This window comes from Fusarium poae, chromosome 2, assembly GCF_019609905.1.
Source record: "Fusarium poae strain DAOMC 252244 chromosome 2, whole genome shotgun sequence".
NCBI lineage: Eukaryota > Fungi > Ascomycota > Sordariomycetes > Hypocreales > Nectriaceae > Fusarium > Fusarium poae.
This window is the reverse complement of record NC_058400.1, coordinates 3,899,104-3,919,004: the sequence shown is the minus strand read 5'-3', so window position 1 is coordinate 3,919,004 and position 19,901 is coordinate 3,899,104. Positions and strand designations below refer to the sequence as shown.

The 19,901-nt window shown below is 48.6% G+C and overlaps 8 protein-coding genes across 8 annotated transcripts; 5 read left to right on the top strand and 3 right to left on the bottom strand.

Moving 5' to 3' along the window:
- Nucleotides 1–2,565: 2,565 nt before the first annotated feature.
- Nucleotides 2,566–3,303, top strand: FPOAC1_005166 (uncharacterized protein; the record flags this gene model as incomplete). The annotated part of the gene is made up of 3 exons (XM_044849697.1): nucleotides 2,566–2,615; nucleotides 2,671–2,947; nucleotides 3,004–3,303. 3 exons carry the CDS (start codon nucleotides 2,566–2,568, stop codon nucleotides 3,301–3,303), a joined length of 627 nt encoding a protein of 208 aa, XP_044708407.1.
- An 821-nt stretch (nucleotides 3,304–4,124) lies between these two features.
- FPOAC1_005165 (uncharacterized protein) lies at nucleotides 4,125–4,447 on the top strand (the record flags this gene model as incomplete). The annotated part of the gene is made up of 2 exons (XM_044849696.1): nucleotides 4,125–4,194; nucleotides 4,284–4,447. The coding sequence occupies 2 exons, from the start codon at nucleotides 4,125–4,127 to the stop codon at nucleotides 4,445–4,447; spliced, it is 234 nt and encodes a 77-aa protein (XP_044708406.1).
- Nucleotides 4,448–5,130: 683 nt separating this feature from the next.
- FPOAC1_005164 (uncharacterized protein) lies at nucleotides 5,131–6,323 on the bottom strand (the record flags this gene model as incomplete). Its single annotated transcript, XM_044849695.1, has 4 exons — nucleotides 5,131–5,902; nucleotides 5,951–6,046; nucleotides 6,094–6,133; nucleotides 6,182–6,323. The coding sequence occupies 4 exons, from the start codon at nucleotides 6,321–6,323 to the stop codon at nucleotides 5,131–5,133; spliced, it is 1,050 nt and encodes a 349-aa protein (XP_044708405.1).
- A 1,382-nt stretch (nucleotides 6,324–7,705) lies between these two features.
- On the top strand, nucleotides 7,706–10,122 carry FPOAC1_005163 (uncharacterized protein; the record flags this gene model as incomplete). Its single annotated transcript, XM_044849694.1, has 3 exons — nucleotides 7,706–7,753; nucleotides 7,809–9,294; nucleotides 9,344–10,122. The coding sequence occupies 3 exons, from the start codon at nucleotides 7,706–7,708 to the stop codon at nucleotides 10,120–10,122; spliced, it is 2,313 nt and encodes a 770-aa protein (XP_044708404.1).
- Nucleotides 10,123–10,592: 470 nt separating this feature from the next.
- Nucleotides 10,593–11,403, bottom strand: FPOAC1_005162 (uncharacterized protein; the record flags this gene model as incomplete). The annotated part of the gene is made up of 3 exons (XM_044849693.1): nucleotides 10,593–10,820; nucleotides 10,881–11,209; nucleotides 11,265–11,403. The coding sequence occupies 3 exons, from the start codon at nucleotides 11,401–11,403 to the stop codon at nucleotides 10,593–10,595; spliced, it is 696 nt and encodes a 231-aa protein (XP_044708403.1).
- A 1,530-nt stretch (nucleotides 11,404–12,933) lies between these two features.
- Nucleotides 12,934–14,182, top strand: FPOAC1_005161 (uncharacterized protein; the record flags this gene model as incomplete). The annotated part of the gene is made up of 4 exons (XM_044849692.1): nucleotides 12,934–13,312; nucleotides 13,363–13,600; nucleotides 13,655–13,906; nucleotides 14,116–14,182. The coding sequence occupies 4 exons, from the start codon at nucleotides 12,934–12,936 to the stop codon at nucleotides 14,180–14,182; spliced, it is 936 nt and encodes a 311-aa protein (XP_044708402.1).
- Nucleotides 14,183–14,529: 347 nt separating this feature from the next.
- On the top strand, nucleotides 14,530–15,361 carry FPOAC1_005160 (uncharacterized protein; the record flags this gene model as incomplete). Its single annotated transcript, XM_044849691.1, has 2 exons — nucleotides 14,530–14,702; nucleotides 14,749–15,361. 2 exons carry the CDS (start codon nucleotides 14,530–14,532, stop codon nucleotides 15,359–15,361), a joined length of 786 nt encoding a protein of 261 aa, XP_044708401.1.
- Nucleotides 15,362–15,946: 585 nt separating this feature from the next.
- FPOAC1_005159 (uncharacterized protein) lies at nucleotides 15,947–18,073 on the bottom strand (the record flags this gene model as incomplete). Its single annotated transcript, XM_044849690.1, has 3 exons — nucleotides 15,947–17,160; nucleotides 17,209–17,597; nucleotides 17,709–18,073. The coding sequence occupies 3 exons, from the start codon at nucleotides 18,071–18,073 to the stop codon at nucleotides 15,947–15,949; spliced, it is 1,968 nt and encodes a 655-aa protein (XP_044708400.1).
- Nucleotides 18,074–19,901: the final 1,828 nt, after the last annotated feature.

The following is a 19,901-nucleotide window of genomic DNA, read 5'->3' as shown; positions in this document are numbered from 1 at the left end:
CGTGGGATCATAGAGACATTGTTCCCACCGAGATGGCCTAGATTGTTCTGTGTCAAGGCTTTCCCACAGCAGTCGATGAAATAAGTCGTAACTAGTAGATATGGCATTTCTAGAGATTGCTTGTGCAGTGCAACATCACCAATATCTGACAGATGGGCAACCACATCATGTCCACTCTTTGTAATGCCGTGCATAGAATCCATGTCAACGTCTGTTCTCAACGCCCAAAATGCCCGTTCAATACGATCGGAATAACCCACGTGTTGTGTAGAATTAATTCTCAATCCAAAAATACATACCCTATCGACTAGTCTACAGCCTCGGAGGATGATATGAGCATCTCGATCTCAAAACTTCCACCATGGAATATGACGTCGCGGTGCACTCACATCATACCGTTAATATGCAAGCTCCCGTCGGAAACCCATCTCTTGGAAATATCGGGAACAAGATGAGAAATATCCCATCAAACAGACATCTGTATCTGTGACAATCGTTGCGAGCCAGGTAGATTTGGCTGTGAAACTACCTAGGCACTAGACTGGGCAGGGAATGTCATGGTGGGAGGGAAAAAGTGGCCTGATTTCTTCAACAGCCCATAACTAAAGAGACCACCCAAGACCGCGTGAGCGGCGGGGGCCGGAACGGAGAATTCGGGATAGTGGGTGTTAGTTTCATTGTATATCCACACCCATTTTTCGCGCCCAGATACTTGAACTAGATCGCGAGAAATACTCGTAGAAACGTCCCCTTCGTCGTCCGTTGTACAGGGCTGATGGGATGTTTTGCGGGCATCACGAGATCCCCGTTTTCTTTTCCTTGGTCCTAACGGTGCTTCGGAGCCGGGAGTCGCCTTGGTCAATAAACGCGGACCTGATTATCGCGCATTTAAGAGATCATCATCAATACTTGACAGTAACTATCACCGTGTTTCACCGGGAATACCCCATTTTACCTACATACACCACCAGACCACTGACTCTCAAGTCTGCGGTAGAGCAAGCCCGTCATGGTTGCGGCGTCCCTGCGGTCTCGAGCGGCATCTTTGCGGCAAAATATTAGGTTTAGCCTAGTTTAGTGTGCCACGAGACTACCTAACGTGCCGCAGACTAACCTCTCTCTGTAGGCGTCTTTCAGAGTTTGGACTACAAACAAATAATCATGGGTGAGTGAGACATGGATCCATCATCACGATGGTGTTTGAGAAAACAAACTCTCTCTCTCTGTACAGATACTCTACGAAACAAGACAACAATGCGATCTGCACAGTATGATGACGTTGAATTGTTTTTTCTATTCATCGGTGTTGATCAGCCAGCCCTGTTCTACATAGCAAAAGCACTTATCCTAACCCCGGATCGGAACCGCTTCCGCATCTCTTTACTCATGTTCATAAAGACAAACCGAGGCATGTCTTTCATCTGATGCGGATACCTACCTACCTACATTTACTCCATGGATGATCTCTACTCTCGGAGTGTTTTCCCCGTACCTCCAAGCCACGCCGTTTTACAATAACAAACGCCGAACGGGAACCTGCAGCTGAGTCAAAGATATATTGTGTCGTAGCACAAGAAAACGTCAAAGCTGAAAACAAGAGACAAAGCAAAGAAGAAGCAAAAAGTCAAGTATTTTTTTTTTAGGTCGTTGACATGCGGCGCGGCGTAACGTCCCTGCAGCGGCCCGTCTCGGCTAACCATTTCCATCCATTAGAATTGCTTTTGTCAGTTTTGGTGTGGACAATCATTTAGTTACAGCACATTCATTCATAATACGTACTGAGACCCTTTACTGGGTTTATTGATCTCTCAAAGTACCAATGCCCATGCATCATCTTCCACTTCATTCATATCAATTTTGATCATCAGGACCAGCTGTAGTCTACATGTTCTCTCTAGTGACCTAGACTAAATCCTTGGGTAATCTCACATTGTTTAAATGCAGCATGATATCACACAAACTCTTAGCAGAGCAGATCTTATCCTTCTCACTGAAGCTACCTATTCAGGGTCTACATAATTATGTGTTCAGCGCTTGATGCCCACATGCATACAAGCTTCAACCCTGCAGCTCGGCCGGACGAGTGGAAGTCCAGTCCTTCGCTCCTCTGTTCTCAGCACAAACCGAACCAACTGTCAAAAATGTCATTTTGGTAAGCTCCTCCGTCTTGGCCAAAATGTCCCTTCCCGAAGTGGCGCATGCGCTGTAACTCGCAACCAAGAATGTCTGTCATTGAAGTGGAAATTCGTATTGTATGCTTGCTTGCTTACTTGTTCCCTGTAGAGATCAACTAGCCAACCAACGAACTGAGCCAGGCTTTATATCCGTCCGTTGCCTATCATTGTCATTTTGTCTCTGTTGGTCTTGAGGCCCGTTTGCTTCCCTCCCCTCCCCCTTCCCACAGTACGTACGTACATTGATGTGACACCTCAGTCGAGAAAAGATGATATCTCATAAAATGCTGCATCGCCGATGTCTTTGAGACGAACCATTGTCCATGCAAATAACCGTCCAATTTTGTCGCAAACCTGTGGCCAAAAAACGGACAATCGCCTCTCATCTCATATGCTCGTATCCATCCATGCTGATTGTTCTCTACCCTGCTTCATGTCTAGGTAATGCACACATAGTCTACACACTCTAAGCACCTCCTAATCCCAGTTGCCAAAGCACAACATGCAGATTTCCTGCTGTCCTGCAACCTTGCGCTGCCACACTGACACTTTCTACCTCCATATTGAACCGTTGGCATCAGACCTTGACCCTTTCATTCCCCAGCCAAGCCAAGTCTGCAGGATCTCTGTCGAGGCTTTGCCGAATCTCGCTCACTGGTCCAGAACCTGACCGTTGCAACCAACCTCTCTCCCCTTGTCTGTTCTCGGTACACGGCACCTTCGCCTCGCTAATTGATCTGCATGGAGACTTTCCCAATTCTGCCGTTGTACTCGTTGGAATCCCTCAGCTCGCCAATCTACACCTCAAAGCTAACGTGTATCTATCCAGCAAGGCAGTAGGCAAACTCCACTTGGAGACGTGACACAGCAGAAGCCAAGAGTAAATAAGCAGAGTCCCCTTGTTATAGCCTGGTCTAGACATGATATACTAAGAGCTGTGCTATTGAGAAGGCGATTTTTGCGATTCAGATGCCGTGGCCGGCAAGTCGCAATAGCACCAGAACCAGAACCAGAACCAGAACTACCGGCCATCCGGACTTCGGGACTCCCGGGAGGCACAGTCACAGTCCAAGGTGAAACCAGTGATCTGACAGACTTTAATTTCTTTGTTAACATCAAGTTGGCTTGATACATACATAGTCTGGTCCACAATTGACGGCTTGGCGGCTTGTCATTCACGGCCCACACCACAGCCGCCCAAGTTTGCCAGCCTTGGAGCTGATCAATAACTAGATAACAAAGATGCACATTTCACATAGCATAAACTTTATTTTGCCTTGAATCATGGCGAACCGCATGGTATATGGAGTCTACTGTATTCTTTCTATACCAGGGTTATAGGCAGAGCATATTGGTACATTAAACAATCTTCAAACGATTTGAAGCTTGGTTCATAGTTCCTAGTGGGCTCCGATACGATCCTTGGTCTTCAGCAAGACTATACTACGTTTATATTACACGTCCACGATTTGAGCTCACGATAAAGGAGCATGCGAAGACAGTCGAAGAATCACATTATTGGTTCGTTTCCTTGATCAATTATAAAACCTCTGGTTTCCGTTCAACTTCTCCGTATTGTATAAATCCTTGTCGCTGTTGTTATTTCCGAGTTCCGTCATCATGTCCTTTGAAGGGCATACCCTGCAGAGTGTTCGTTTGCTAACATTCGGGGAAACCAGCATAACCTTTGTTAGTATCTTACACAGCTAATTTACGATGATTCTTCCTCACTCGATCAACTCACAGAGAACAACTGAGACATTGAAAAACATGACAATGTCTACAATAACTTCATAATCCTCAGCTACGACACCCACTCCGTTTCCTCCTCACGCTTTCTTGACCACGCACGCACATTACATGACGCCTTGTTTATTTTGCCTTGCTATCCTTATTCCCTATCTACACTACAAACACCAAATCGTTTACTATCAACACAACGTCGACAACATGTCTGGCCAAAGGGATTTCGCAGCCTCAGTTTCTCGAGGATTGCGGCCGTCGCCCTTCTCGCTGCAGGGTCAGTAAGCACAAGCGTTTGTACTACGATTTCGAGGATTGGGTGACTGTCAACAATCCTCGCTCGATGCGGCGCCCACATTACCCAAGGCGACACCTGGGATGACTGGGCGATACTCTCACGCGAGAACTATATGGCTTCTCGGGTTGTTGCAGAAATAACCAGCTACCGTGATGTTATGGATTCCTTGGGTGAAGACCGCACTGCCTCCATTTTCAGTGAGCCGTTCGAGCACGCGCGCTTTCAAATTTAGCGCGCTCTGCAGCGTGACTCTGAGACTGATTGTAAGTGATTATGCTCCCGAGTACACACGGGAAGTCAAGGTGTGAAACGCTGACCGTGCGTACTTGCTCGTGATCGTGTTTCCTGGGCAATGAGACTTGTGCCCTTGATAGTGTAATCTCGTTGCAAGGTGTGGAATGTCTTGTAGTTTTCGACCCTGGAGACCGCTTGGACTAACTACTTCGTAGACAATTACCTATCGTACCTAGATAGACATCCTGGAGTCTTGGGTAGACTCAAATAGCACGAGGCATTTAGGTACAATATGATCGAATCCTGTATCGAAATATGCTGATGTTACACTGGTATTAATGGCGTCTGTAGATAATTGTTTAATATCTTGCCTTATTCAGCGGCCACCGAGGCCCTCTACCCCTAACATGTGTAGTGTCTAACATAACCTCTGCATCCTCCCCCTTGTAAGCAAGCGCCATCTAGCAGACAAGCTTTGTTCAAAGACTAGTCCAGGCTGCAAGCGGCCGCTCTGGACAAACGTTGACTCCTTCTCCGTTTAGCGCCTCTCTTTCCAACAGTGGTGGTTTCTCGCCTGGCGGATTCTGGACTGTCCTGCTTCTGGGAAGAAACAGTCCCAGATTGTTGTCCGCCTGGGTTGGGCCCACCAGTCACGGGTGAAGCGGAAGCAGACCTGCGCTCCTATTCTGCAGCCTTGTCCGCGCCTCCGCGCCAAAGGCCGTAAAACCCTTCACAATTCTTCCATAACTTGATGGTGCCGTCCTCGGATCCGGTTGCGTAAAGCTTACCATCAGGAGAAAATGCGATCGACCAGATGGGACCGTGGTGTCCCTTGTGTGTGTCAATCTCTGTTCCATCGTCATATCGAATCACCTTGGCCCAAGTACCAGGTTCTTCGCCGACGACAAGTTTGCGACCCTTAAGATCCAGCGAGACACTAGCGATAGTGTAGGGCAAGGAAATGCGTTTCAGCTCGTCCTGCGCCTGAACACCGCCCCAAAAGTACGCTGTCTTTCCAGCCGCAACAGCGAGTACAGGCTTTCCGCCACCAATATCGCTGGGCGAGGCGTACTGGGGGGCCAGTGACACCATTTCACAGGACTTGATGTCTCCATCAAGAACCTCGTGTCGGATGCAAGCTCGGCTGGGCAGGTCCAACCAGCGAAGTGTCTTATCGGAGGCAGTCACGACGATGTTGGGGTCCTGGGTCCAGCAAATGAACTTGATAGAGCCGGTGTGAACGCCTTCGCCTATCTCAAACCCAGTCGAAGCGTTGATGGTAGTTGGAGACCCGGCTACTGGGAGCTCTGACAAGTCAAAAATGCGTAGCTTTTTCTCCATACCGCCGGTCGCAATGAGATCCGAATTATCGGGAGGATACGCAATGGCACGCACAATATGGTCATGCTGCAGAGTGTGGAGCAGCTCGCCAGTATAGGTATCCCAAATCTTACTTTAAGAATGTAAGCGAAGCAACACCTTGTCTATCGAGCTAACTTACGCGGTGAAGTCGGCCGATGCAGTCGCAGCATGATGAGCATCAGGGCTGAGCCGAGCCTGCCAAACAGCACCTTTGTGACCGATGAGAGTGCCGATCCTAGACAAGTCAGAAGAGCCGGTGGATCATTGCCAAGGACACCTTACCAGTCACCAGTAATACCGTTGCGAAGCATCGGGTTTCCATCTAACAAACGTCAACATGCGCTCTACCAGAAGAAGCCCAATAACGCACCTTTGCAGGCCGAGATCATGTAGTAGACATCATTCTTGTCTTTGTCGGTGTCTTTCTCAATGGCTGAGAAAGCGATATGTGGGACGGGGCGAGAGTGACCGTGGCAGGTCAGAGGATGATACTGTCGAGGTTCAGAGGCCATTGCGACAGTTGTGAGAATCGATGGTAAAGTTGACTCTGGCCAATTGCGGTTGATCGAAATGTGAAGCTGTATGAGGCAGACAAGAATGTATTGCTCAATGGGAACCGAGCGTCAAGATTCTAAAGGAGAGTTGAAGTCGTAACGGTCGTAAGCGTCGTTAAGAGCGATCTTTATCGTGACTCGTGGCAGTGATTATCGCGTGTCGTCGCAGAAGTGTGGAGCGTCTTTCTCAAGCGATGACAAGGACGAGACTTGGATGAAAGGGATGGAGGATTAGGTATCGGAGAGAATCACAGGATAGAGAAGCGTAAGTGTGCCCCCAAATCAAACCCCCGTGCAAGAAAAGAGTAGGAAGAGGAGAAGACAAAAGGAGGGTGGGCGGTGATAAATTGCCAAATCTTTGCGAAAGACGGGGAAACAGCAGCGCGCATCCAAAACACAGGGTCACGCTTGCCCACTTCGTACAGCGGGGTTACAGGAATGAAGGCGGTGGACCTTTCTTTCGGAACACCTATGCACCGCCACAGAGCGGGGTGCTGGCAGGCAGGTTGCCTTGTACCTACGGCCGAGATTTGTATATAGGTACGGAGGCAGCCTTCAAAAGTTATTGCTCAAAGGGACTTACGCCACATTCAACTACCCCTGGCCAATACTTAAGAGTACAAAGAGTTTTATCTGCTATAGAGGGTACCATCTGAAGCCCCCTGTAGCTATAGGGGCTTTAGAGGTAGCTAAATCTGATAAGATTCGCTATAGCTCCTGAAGCGAAATGAATATTAGTGCTTTAGAAAAAACTGAAAGTATTCCTTGTACTTGTGGCTAGTGTATTCTCTTAGCCACAGTCTCTATGAGCAATAACTTTTGAAGGCTGCCTCCGTACATAGTAGTAGTTAATGTGTGACGACAAGTGAAAGGTCTATAAGCACAATTCTTTAAAAACAAGCATACTTCTACATCTCGATACCGAAACCTGGCTTCAGATGTCCATGTCGCTACCTCTACATTCTGGTTGTCTGTATATGTCCGGCCGAGTGGAGGTGGCTAGGTAGGTACTAAAGTTAGTAGTCCAGTTTCTTAGTAGGTAGTGACGCAGTGTGGCTTAAGCTGGACCGACAGGAAGGGGCAATCGGTCAGCTTCCATCACTGACCACTTTCGATCTGTCAACGACTTTGCAATTTGTCACGTTGCTCTTTGATGATTCCTTCTGCCGTAATTCTTTCTTGACATCGGTGATTTCTCTCTTGGAAAGATTACCACGTACCTAGCAAGCCCTTTTCTTTCTTCTTTTTCACTCTTGCATCATCGTTCCATCCAATCCCTTAAGCTCCCCACTACATTGGGCAGTGTCATACAACTCGTCTTATCTATCACCGTCATCAAAATGACTGACTTCAAGCTATCGGCACAGCTGGTTGGCCATGAATCTGATGTAGGTGTTGTCTAGTTCACATCTAAAAGGTGTTCCTGACTAACGGGTTGTCTAGGTTCGAGCAGCAAGCTTCCCCTCTCCCGATACCGTCTTGACTGCCTCTCGCGATTGCAGCGTCCGCGCATGGCGTCGCACCCAAGCATCTCCTACGAGTTTCGATGCCACTCTCGTGAGCCGTGGCTCCGAATATGTCAACTCGCTTTCCTTTTTTCCTCCATCAAACGAGCACCCTGATGGCTATGTTGTTTCTGGCGGAAAAGATACCATTATCGAAGTCAAGTCCCCCAATGCAACCAGCACTGATAACGCCGAGCGCCTTCTGATTGGTCACTCAAACAATGTCTGCACCATTGATGTTGCCCCCAGTGGCAAGTATCTGGTTTCCGGCGGTTGGGACGGTCAGGCGCGTATTTGGAGCCCCCAGGAGTGGGAGACAGAGCTCTCACTAAGTGGCCACAAAGGCAAGTCGGTCTGGAGCGTTGTTGCTCTCAACGACCATACAGTGGTGACTGGCTGTGCCGATAAAAAGATCCGCATCTTTGACTTGCGGCAGTCTACCGCTGGAGAGGTGGCACCGGATTCGACTATTCATACACCTGACGTTGTCCGCGCCCTTTGCCGGATTCCTCAAAATCACCCGAGCGGTGCCGATGTTGCGAGCGCGAGCAACGATGGTACTATCCGCCTGTGGAAATTGAACGGCCAGCAGGTTGCAGAGCTTCATGGTCATGAGAGCTTCGTTTACAGTATCACAAGTCTCCCGACAGGAGAACTGGTCAGTTCAGGAGAGGATCGCACTGTCAGAGTATGGAAAGGCAACGAGTGTGTGCAGACCATTACTCACCCTGCCATTTCTGTATGGACAGTGGCGGCGAACCCCGAGACTGGAGATATCGTTACAGGCGCCAGTGACTTCATTGCTCGCGTTTTCACAAGGAGCCCTGAACGTACTGGTGACGAGGAGATGCTTAAAAAGTTCGAAGAATCGGTCAAGTCGTCATCGATTCCCCAACAACAGGTCGGACGCATCAACAAGGAAGAGCTCCCCGGACCCGACTTCATAACTTCCAGGTCTGGTACCAAGGAGGGTCAAGTTCAGATGATAAAGGAGGACAATGGTGGCGTGACTGCTTACACATGGTCCATGAGCCAGCGGCATTGGGTCAATGTCGGAACAGTCGTCGATGCTGTCCCCAGCACCGGCAAGAGGGTCGAGCACAACGGGAAAATGTATGATTTCGTATTTGATGTTGACATTGAGGACGGAAAGCCTCCTCTCAAGCTTCCCTACAACCTCTCTGAAAACCCTTACGAACGAGCTACCAAGTTCTTGGAGGATAACGAGTTGCCATTCTCCTTCCTCGATAACGTAGCCAATTTCATTACGGAGAATACCAAGGGCGACACTCTAGGGCAGACTTCAGAGTCTGGTGGTCCCGACCCTCTTGGTACCGAATCGCGGTATCGCCCTGGTGAGAAGAGCCAACCCAAGGTGCTTCCTCAGAAGGAGTATATCGGCGTTACAGGAGCTAAATATGAAGGTAAGTGTCTCATTTCACCACTATTGCTCAAACTCCGCTGACTATTCAGCTATGTTCAATAAGATCTTGTCCATCAACAAGAACATGGTTTCGTCAGGCCGCAAAGATGCTGCTCTCAACCCATCTGACGAATCCACGCTATCTGAGCTACGCACTGCCCTTGAGTCCAAGAAGGCTGTTCCTCAACACGCCATGCCTCTTGTCGTCCGTATTCTTACCCAGTGGCGTTATTCAGACCGTCTGGCCGGCCTCGATGTTCTCCGCTGCGTCGCCAAATATCCTCTTGTTGCACAGTTCTCTGATCCAACCGCGGGCTCCCTTCTTGATCTTGCTTTCGCATCATCTCTACCCGAAGGTGAAACTCCCAATGAGAACGCAGTCATGCTGGGTCTTCGTGCTCTTGCAAACATCTTCTTCACCGCCAATGGGCGGTCGGTCGTGAGCGCTCAATCAGAGGAGGCACTTTCATTCCTGGAACGCGTCGTTGGTGTATCATCCGACCCCGTTGGACCCTTGAACCGTAACGTTCTCATTGCGGCCACTACAGCAGCAGTCAACCTCTCAGTTCTCGTACACCGCGAGCGCCTTCTTAGCCCCGATCAACGTCGTCGCCTAGCCATCCTTCTCGGTATAATCCTTTCTCGTGATGGTATGACGGACTCTGAAGTTCTGTACCGTGCCCTTGTGGCGCTCGGCACATTGCTCTCAGGATCAAAGGTTGAAGCAGCCAATCTCGACATCAAGGGGTGGATCCAGCGTGCTGCAGGACGCAGTTCAGAAGCACGTGTCAAGTCTGTCGCAGCAGAATGCACCAAGGTAGCTCCATAAATGTGATGGTGATGGCGGCAATGCAAGTGTGTTGCAGCGCCAAGTTAGGTTCCTCTTGACGTAGAAGAACGGAAGTACGGTATCGGAAGGGAATTACAGAGTACATGGATACTAGTTGTTTTTGTCCATAGCGAGTGGGCCTTCCGTTATATCTAGTCTTGATGCTTATTCGTGTGACCCTATTTCAGGTGAATTGGATTGGATATGCGTCATCGAGTGGAATTCACTTTCACCAGACTAATACCAAAAACATGTTGGAGTTGAATAATCGTAAAATTTGGTATTTGACGCAATGTCTCAAATGAAGGAAGCAATGTAGAAGCTCCTCCAACGCCTAGTCTAAACAAGACGTTCTGGCCCATTCCAGGGTCCGTCAGAAGTAATTAAAGAAATAACAAAACCCGGGGATATCCCAATTCCCACCATAAACGCCATTCATTATGCTTAAGGTATACGTTTTCTTCACTTTATCACGCTAGCAGAAAAGCCCAGAAACCAGCTGCCACCAAGGGCATCCAGCCCAATTGGCGGAAGGCCAGGGTGGCGCCGGATTCGCTCACGTATTCGTCTGAGCCGGATTCCTTGGTTGTGATGGTGTATATCTCGGCGAAGCCGATGTCGGTCGAATTGAAGCAGTTGGTCTCATTTACCTCTTTGAGGTTCTTGTCACCAGGTTCTGCGAAGATGATATCGACGCACTACGTTTGTGTTAGCTGGCTGTTGACAGGTAAACGCTTGGCTGATGTATTTCAACGTACAGAGTAGAGAGCTGCGCCGTGGACAGCGAGTTCAACAACTTGAATTGTCGCCTTGTCTCCGGCCTTGACTGTTGTGTTCTTTGGTAGAGGCACCTGAGGAAGGCAGATGGTTCCAGGGAATGGATTGTTGGTGGGACCGAGGATCTGGAACATGGGAACCATGGGGAGAGTCATGTTTGCAGGGCCACCGTCTGGACCGTCGTCGCCGAAACCCATGTTGATGTAGGCAAATGCTGTCTCGTGGCCACGGAACCAGCCGGGCTGGAAAGCAATGGCACCGCCTGTCGTGGGCCAGTATGTGCGGTTTGTCGTAACATTGTGACCGCCACCTTGTTACTTATTAGCTGATTGCTCCGCGTTTGTTTGATTAGACGAGGGACGTACATGGATATATCCATTGCATGCCATAGGGAAAGGTCTCGTTGGTGATGAGGTTGTTGCCACGCCAGCCCGGATAGGTGATTACACTGTGGGCGGATACAATTGTCGCAAGGACGATGGTGAGAAGAGCTGACGTCCGCATGTTTGTGATTGTGTACGGGTTATCGGTATATGGATGGGTAAGAGTTGAGTTGCTATGCTACTCTTTGGGCTGTCAAGCAAACAGATGTCGCTATGGTTCGCGTCCAAGTGATAAGGCTCAGCCTCGTGAAGCAATGAACATGTCACGAATCAATCAACAAACAGAATAGAATAGCAAGCAGTCAAGGAGTTATCGGAGAAAAAAAAGAAGAGAAGAGGGATTGAAGATGGAGAAAAGGGCTTATGAACTGGCCGCAGGGCCTCGAGGGGGGGCATGGACATGGTCTTAAGGAGCCGGGGAACCGAGTTGCCATCTTTTTTTTTTTGCCATGACCGGGTCCCAGAGCGGCGGCTGCAAGCACTTGATTTGATGTGATGGACATGGACATGGACATGGATATGGGCAAAGAAGTTCCTCAGCAGGTGAAGTGCAAAGAAGCAGTGCCCGCTGAGTGTGATTTGGGAAACTTGCCCAGTAGATGGTTGCTGGAGGGTGTGACCCCTGCTGCAGGACCCGTAGAGAGCGTGGAGAGCGGGCCAGTAGGAAGCTGAGGAAGTAGTGACAATCTGTGAGTTGACTTGTTTCTGGCTTTTGGTTGGGTTGCTTTAAGCGCTGACGCTAGGACGGGGCGGGGCGCAGGGCCAATGATCTACGGGGAGGTTATATCGTGGCGCTCGGCTTCTTTACTTCCTTCCTTCCATACCTGTAGGTACTACTAATCCAACCTCCAACTTGTTCTACCTCTCCCCGCTTGACGAGGGGATGATTTAAATGTCTTTTTTTAAACAGAAAAAGAAAAAGAATTACGGAGTATAACTATGCTATGAACTGACTTTGTTGGAATATCGGATCAGTTGAGCCGATTTTGGTGCCACTCTTGTATATCCGTTATCATCCGTCTGCTGACTTTTTAGACTAGATGCTGCCCGTGTTGTGCAGCACAGAGTACAGACACAACCGTAAGCTGATAAGTTGTCACAGTCACACACAGCACAGCACTCACTACCTACCTACGTTGTAACGTTGGCTTGTAGCAGTTTGGCCACTGTGATAAGTTAGTAACCACCTCTTCTTTCAACTCTCGTGAACCGCGATACCATGTGGTAGAACAACAAAAAGACGAGTCGTACAGAAGGAAACAAAATACAATCAGGACAATCTTTCATTCATAAAATACTATAAAGCCATGTTTATGTTTATATTCAAGTCTGGGCCAGTCGGGGAATTTTATTGTTGTTGTCAATTTAATTGTTCACCAAGTAAAGCCAACAAAGCCAAAGCCCCTCCCTCACCTTGACTTGACTTGACTTGACTTGACCTCACCGAGCTACACCGAAGCGGTGGAGTCCCGAAATCTCAATCTTCACGACAACCTCACTGAGACTCACTATAAAAGTGAACATCTCAGAAGAATATTCTTTACACTCAGTACCAATTAATTCCATACTTTACACTCACCATTATCTCATTCCCAATTATCCTGGCCTTGATCTTGTCTTGTTACAGATATCACTCTATTGACTCATCACAATGTCTTCCCCCAAAGATTCTCAAGAATGGACACAAGTTTCTCGCAAATCTCGCAAGAACAAGAACAGGTCCACCAATTCCAATCAAGTATCTTCGTCATCCAGCCCACATGTCGCTGCCCGTGTGAATGTTCCCAATACGGAAAACATTCGCACCCCGGCTGAGCTTGAAACATCTTACAGACGATACCGCGAGCGTTGGGAGTCTGAGCCATCATGTGCAAAAGTCCGCGAGCTCATCGCTAGCAAAGCTTCACATCTCAACAAGGTCAGTCGTGCTGTCAACTTTGGTGTTGGTACGTTTGATCCAAAGGGGGCATATGATCCCAAGGCGTCGTTTGTGCAACTCGCAGCATTTGATGTCATTGTACAAGAACTAGGTATGGCAACTTGACTCTTGTAAAAGTAGAGAGCTAACAGTCATGTCTAGAGAAAATCACAGGCGAAAAGATGGAGACTTATATTCAGGATCCAATGTTCAGTGCCTCCGACAAGACCTTCCTCGGCAACCTTGGTCATACTGTTGTTGAAGAACCAGCTGGAAACGACCTCGTCACGCCAACCACGTTCTTCTTTGGTGTTCATCTCTACAGAGGCGTTTACAAAGAAGCGTTCGAGAAGCACCTCCCTGCGCTCTTCATCGGAACAGGCTGGGATGCTTGGGACAAGTAAGTTGCCTTCCGATGCTTGATCGACTGATGTGGCTGACAGTGAACTTTCAGTATGCCGAGTCTGGATGGTCTCGAAGAAATACACGAAATACACAAGACATATGAGCATTGCGAGTTTCCGGAAGACAAGTATGACACAGCGTTTTTTACTACGAGTATTTACTGGAAGGTCGAAGGTGAGAAGGAGGATGAGAAGGATGAGTCGGTCGAGGACAAGGACAAGGGCAAAGTAAAGGAGAAGGAAAAGGATGAGGATGAGGATGAGGATGAATTATCCAAGAAACCCGAGTCGACTACTATCTCGTAACTAGTCCCTGGTTATCAACGAGTGTCGATTCACTTTTTGCGAGCATTTACTTTGACGGTGTCATCAGTGCTCGACAGTGATAGGGGTGCTCCACAGGTATTCCAGTTCTATCATTTTCATCTCTCTCTTCAATGTTTATTTTCCTTTCTTAATTCCCGCTAAACCTCCATCTTTCACCCGAGTTTTGCTGATACATTCCTCTCAGTGTACCAGAGAAGTTGATCGCCAAGAGCGTAAGAGACGAAATTAGTAGGCCAGCTTATGCTACTTAGACCACACTTCTTCGACTATTTATTTCTGTACTCCAAGATTCAGGTCAACTTTTCTGTTGCCCACAAGCTTAACCATTCAACATAAACAACTGAAGCCCTCGTCGGGGCCTTTCGCTTTTCCATATCCTCCCCTAATCCTTTCACATCTTCGTCATATAAGTTCCTTCCTTTCATCCCTTCCCTCCTAAGCTCTCCTAAATATTTCTCATCTTCTTCTTGATAAGATCCAAGCAACTAACACACTCATCATATTCTACAGTGATTCACAAAGGTCTCCCGGCAGCAGACTGACTATAAATTTCATCCTTCCAACACTTCTCTCATAAACTTTCCTTAGCCTTTCAACAATGTCTTCTTCACCCGAGACCAAGGGCTTCGACCCAAAAGCCAGAGAAGCAGAATATCAAGCCCTCTGGCAAACCTGCGATCGCGCCACACGAAGGAGCGACTACATATATGCCGATAGGGAGACAAAGCGTGACATCTTGCGCACCGCTTGCTGCGATCGTCTTCAGAGGAGGTAGATACATCCATTGATCAATCATCTCACTGCTAACCCTGGACAGACGTGCTCAAGGCAAAATTATGTGCAAGACCAGTGTGACCAGCATGGTCGATCTACATCTTCAACGCGAAGCCACTCGCCTCCGCTATCGTCCATCTCGCACGATGCAGGCTACTGATTCTACCCCGAACTTAGTTCCTTTCCTTGCCGACTCCCAGCATTACAATGCCAATCCTTTGGCCTTCAATCCCGTTCAGAATCAAGGTCAAAACCCCTATGTGGCTGTCCCACAGCATCTGCCTCAAGTTCCGATGGCCCCCACTGGTTCGAACATGCCGACGTATACCGAGAGCCATGCCATCCGCTCTTTGAGTGACCAAGTGATCGCTCAGGGAGAGCTCATTCACAAACTAGTCAATACCCTCCGCGACTACCACGGACGGATCGTAACACTCGAGGCTCAAATACAGCAGATGAGCCAGGAGCGCAGAACTGCAGCTTTCGCCCAGCCTGTCCATCCCATTCATCATGCCATGCAATATCCGATGGAAGGTCTCAACAGTGGTGGCCCGAACTTCGCCATGGAAGAACAGGCGATGCCTGCGGGTCAGATCCAGGAGGGCGATGGGGATGAAGATGGTCAAGAGGGAGGCGCGCCATTGTTAGAACCGTAAAGGACGCTGACATGTTGAGCAAGTGGGATGAGATTATGAGGAGCAAAAGGACCGGATTAGGAGCACGGGGTAAATCGAGAGGAACTGATTACAAATGTGGGGTGAAAAGAATATGAATACGTCTACCTAGCTTTGCTAAATAACTCATAATGAATGACGACAATGATAACGAAACTGTCTATACCTGATAGCGCCTTCGTCCGAACCAAATAACCTCCCTGTGCTTATCAGCATAGCGAACAACCAATGGCCCGATTTATCAAATGTACCTCCTAATTGTTACCTCATGCATCAACTATATACTTTCGCAAGCGCGAGTCGTCACAGGAAACCTTCCTTCCGGTCCATCTCTACAAAACAATCATGATCTTCAACATGAAATAAACAACAGGCATCGCAAGGTTTCCGCCCGTTTTCCTGGCACTCCTTAACTCCGGTTCCATGGGGGAAAAGAAAGAAAGACATTAAATACTGAGTGTCAGGGTCGCTATTGGCTATATCCAATGCATATCCTTATACTCGTAAGCTGGCATCGACTCAAAGATGCTTCGTCTGAGAATGTCGTAGAATTGCGTCTCTGGTCATTTAGGAAAAGGCGCTGTAGTCCTTGAGCGTCTTGCCATCGCAGTCAGGAATCTTGACTCCTTTTTTAAGATCGCGATCAATAGTCAAGAGACCCCACTTGTCCTCCCACTCCTTGCCCTTCTCGTTGTATCTCTCCTTCCAGGGCTCGTCGAATGCCTCAAACCAAAAGTAGTTGGTACCATTCTTGAGGGCCTGGCAAACCCAGTCCTCCATGAAGGTGTTCAGTTCATCAACGCCAGCCACTGAACCCTTTGTACAAGAAGTTGCAGTACCGCCGCAATGGGTTCCACCGCCAGTGGGCCAACCCGTCTCTGAAATGATGTTCTTTTCCTTGTCTGACTTCCAAAATTGTCCATTGTTGTTCTTCCAGAAGCTAGAAGTCCAATCAGCTGCCTCATCGGCCTCGACGCCTGCGAAGAAAGGATGAATGTTGGCCATAATGTAGTCACTATCGGCTGCTAGCTCAGAATCCCAATCATCGCCCAAATCAGAGGTGGCAACAGGCAGCTTCAGGCCCTTCTTCTTGAGCTTGGTGCGGGTATCGGCCAGAATCTCTGCCAAGGTGGTAATGTTCATCTCCTCTCGGAACAGGATCTCGTTGGCAATGATAATACCTTCAAAAGGGTCATCACCGTACTCGTCCAGAATATCCCACATTTGGCTCATCTGTCGCTCGTTGGTCGTCTCGTTCTTGTCCAGCCAAACACCCATCCAAACTTTCGTGTCGTCAAGCTCCAGACGCTGAATGGAGTGAATCAGCATCTGAGTCTGATTACAATCTGTACCGTAGAGTCGGATCCTGTTGGTCAGCTGACCCAATATGGCAACGTCGCGTGTGATGTTGTTCTGAGAAGGTGGGTTATGCATGCAGTCGGGATATTGAGAGTTGAGCGGGGTGTAGTCCATGCCAGGAAATACTCGGTGCAAATCGGGGTTGTTGAGAAGCTCCTTAATCTCGGCGCTGTTTTTGCCGAGATCGCCGTTCTTCTTCGTGTCGTCGTTAGCTGACTCTCCCTGATTGCTGCCACCCGCTCCTCCGCTTTCGTCCCTTCCATTGTTGACCATGCTACCCACGACGCCGCCCACAATGGCACCAACAATGATAAGGAATACCACAATGATGACGAGCCATTTGCACTTCTTGCTTCTTCCGGCATCATTAGCTGCCGAACCATAGTGCTTTTCACGTGCTGCATTCATTTCATAAGCTCCTCCTGTATCGCATTAGCAACTACACATTGTATTCATAAGGAAATACTGACCTCTGCCGCTCATGAGGCCGCCAGCAGCCGCACCACCTCCAACCGCAGCAGCAGAAGCAGAAGCACCCTTCTTTGCGCGGTCTGAATTGGAGAGACTTAGCATCGAGTTTCGCTGGCTCTTTCCATACACCAGTCCATCATCTCCGTCATCGACGATCTCATTAGGATTCACCACACCAAGATTGGCGCTACCGTTTCGTGAGTTGGTGTATCCATGGTAGGGGTTGTCGACGTAAGGGTCACTTCCGTTGTAATGGGATGTTGAAGATGAGCCTGGAGGTCCACGGGGCGAATCGTATCCGTATCCGCCGTTTCCTCCATACGGATTCTGCTGTGTCCGCGATGGGGGTGGAGGCAAACGAGAGTGTTCCATTGCGCCTGTGCCACTACTACAAGTATTACGGTTAGTAACGTTGTGTGCGATTCCTGCCTTTCTATCAGACGCCGACATTCCAGAATTGTCTGCGCCCGGTACAGTATGGGAGTTTAAATGATCTTACCCCAGATGTCCTCCTCCGCCACCCCCGTAGGTGTTGTAGCCCTGGTCGGCGTGGTAGTCACGGTCGCTGTGGTAGTTGCGGTCGCCTTGGTGAGGTGATGGGCGTCGAGGACTGTCGTAGGCAGCTGATCCTCCGTAAGGTGAAGCTGAGCGACCTTGAGAATGGTAGTCGTCGTAGCCGCCTTGCACACGGTTGTAAGAAGAATCGGGATGGGCGCTTGGGTGGTTTGATCTCGCGGAAGCGTCGTGGGGAGCGGTTTGCGAATAACTATGGGGTGGAGGAATGGGTCGCTGCGGCGAGGGATTGTAGTAGTTTTGAGAGTCGAGAGGTTCTCGCTCGTAAGGATCCCCGTGGTAATTCTGCATTGTGGATAAGGTATCCGTGGAAAGTTGGATCCCAGCGAAAGGAAGTGGTAGAGTATCCGTACGATACTGGGGATTGCGACTCGAGAGCAGCCAATGCAATGCCAAGAGTATGGATAATGCCAGCAGCGGCGAGCCGCCTCAAGGTGATGGGGCTATTATCAAGTGGATCAGATATGATGGTTTGTGGTGTTTTTAGCGATAGGAAGCGGAGCAGGACCAACAAATGCAAGGAACACAAGTGAGCGAGTGGAATAAAAAGACCGAGTCTTGAGCTATTGATTGACGAGTATGCGTACAGTAAATAAGATGAAAGGGAATGGAGGGGGGGGGGAAGATGGAGGAGATGCAAGAGTCTTGATTTCAGTGCAACTTTGGGGCCGTTGCAAAGTTGGAAAGAACGAATGAGAGGATCAAGCAGCTTCTAGGGAGCCACACCGGATGCGGACCGATAACCTGGAATTGCCCTTTTTAGCGGGAGTTCCGCCCTGGACTCCCCGGCAACCGGCCCCTACAGTACAGCAGGTCAATAACCCCGGTAAAAGGCGGGACCCGTGACGCAGATGTTTTGGTCTACTGTCACTACTACTAGGTACTCTGATTAAAAACGAATGCTCCATCATGTTGAAAACGGTCTTTAATTACGATGTGAATCTCGTTCTATTACAAAAACAAGTCAAGAGGTTTTACGAGCACAGCCTCCCTTTCCCCCAAGTCGGGTTCAACGGCAGAAAACGAGGTTGGCAATGATCTAAACCATCTTAGTCGTCAGATGGTGTAAGAGAATCACCAACAAGGGGTTGGTCAGGCAGGCAGGTTAGGTTGGCTTGCTGAGGCTATTTCTATCGTGGATGCGTTGCGCGTCCTTTTTTTTTTTTTACTTTACTGTCTCTCTCAAAACTTTGATCTATATTCGGAAACCATCTTTCTTTACCAACTTCTTTCTGTCTAGTCTAGTCTAGTCTTTGTCCCTTTGCTGACCACGGTTAATAAATGTCTTCTGCATTTAATCTCATATGGAAATTTATATTCACGACAATAGCGTCGTCGTATTAAGACCTCGTTCGTTACAAGAGGGTCATTCTGTAAGAGCATGGCACAGTGAAGTCTCGACTTTACCAACCCCGGTACCTCCCCTGGTCCATTGACGACTCCTCTGAACCAGGTACTTTCGCCTGTCGATTGACGATCGATAGACAGCGTGTACAGAGTTATCCATTCCAGCACGCACTGCAATCAACAAAGCAATGCATTTCACATTGATGAGGCGGGTCCAACATAATGGGCAAGTATTAATCAATGTAGTACAAACATCGGGGCCTTGCTCGTGGCGTTATATTAATTTATCGCCTTAATTATCACCGACGGCACAGCGACTAAAATAAGACCCAGCACCGTTGGTTAGTTATATCACGTCTTCCTAGGCACTATTTGCTCAAATTACCTGCTAAGGCAAATAATGCTCGACTGAATGGCCCATTGTCACTCACGTTTTTGTTATCTTGTTTGTTTATAACATCCAGCAGATTAAAGGATCCTTACTGACCCAGTCTTACTCCCTTTATTTTCCCCATCTTTACCTGGTGCGACGCTTTCATTTGATTGGTGGTCCTGACGTGTTTATATGTGACATTTTTGTCGATCAGAAAGATCTGTGCTTGGGCGATAAGACTTGTGATAACGATCGCTGCAACATTGTACATGTCATCGACGATGAGCCAGTCGTCCAATTACAGTCCAGCAGAGGTTTCATCCAAAGATGTCAACATAGTAAGAATCAGACAATCTCGACGCCAGGCTTTTCCAACAGACAAGCGCTACTTTAGGGCTG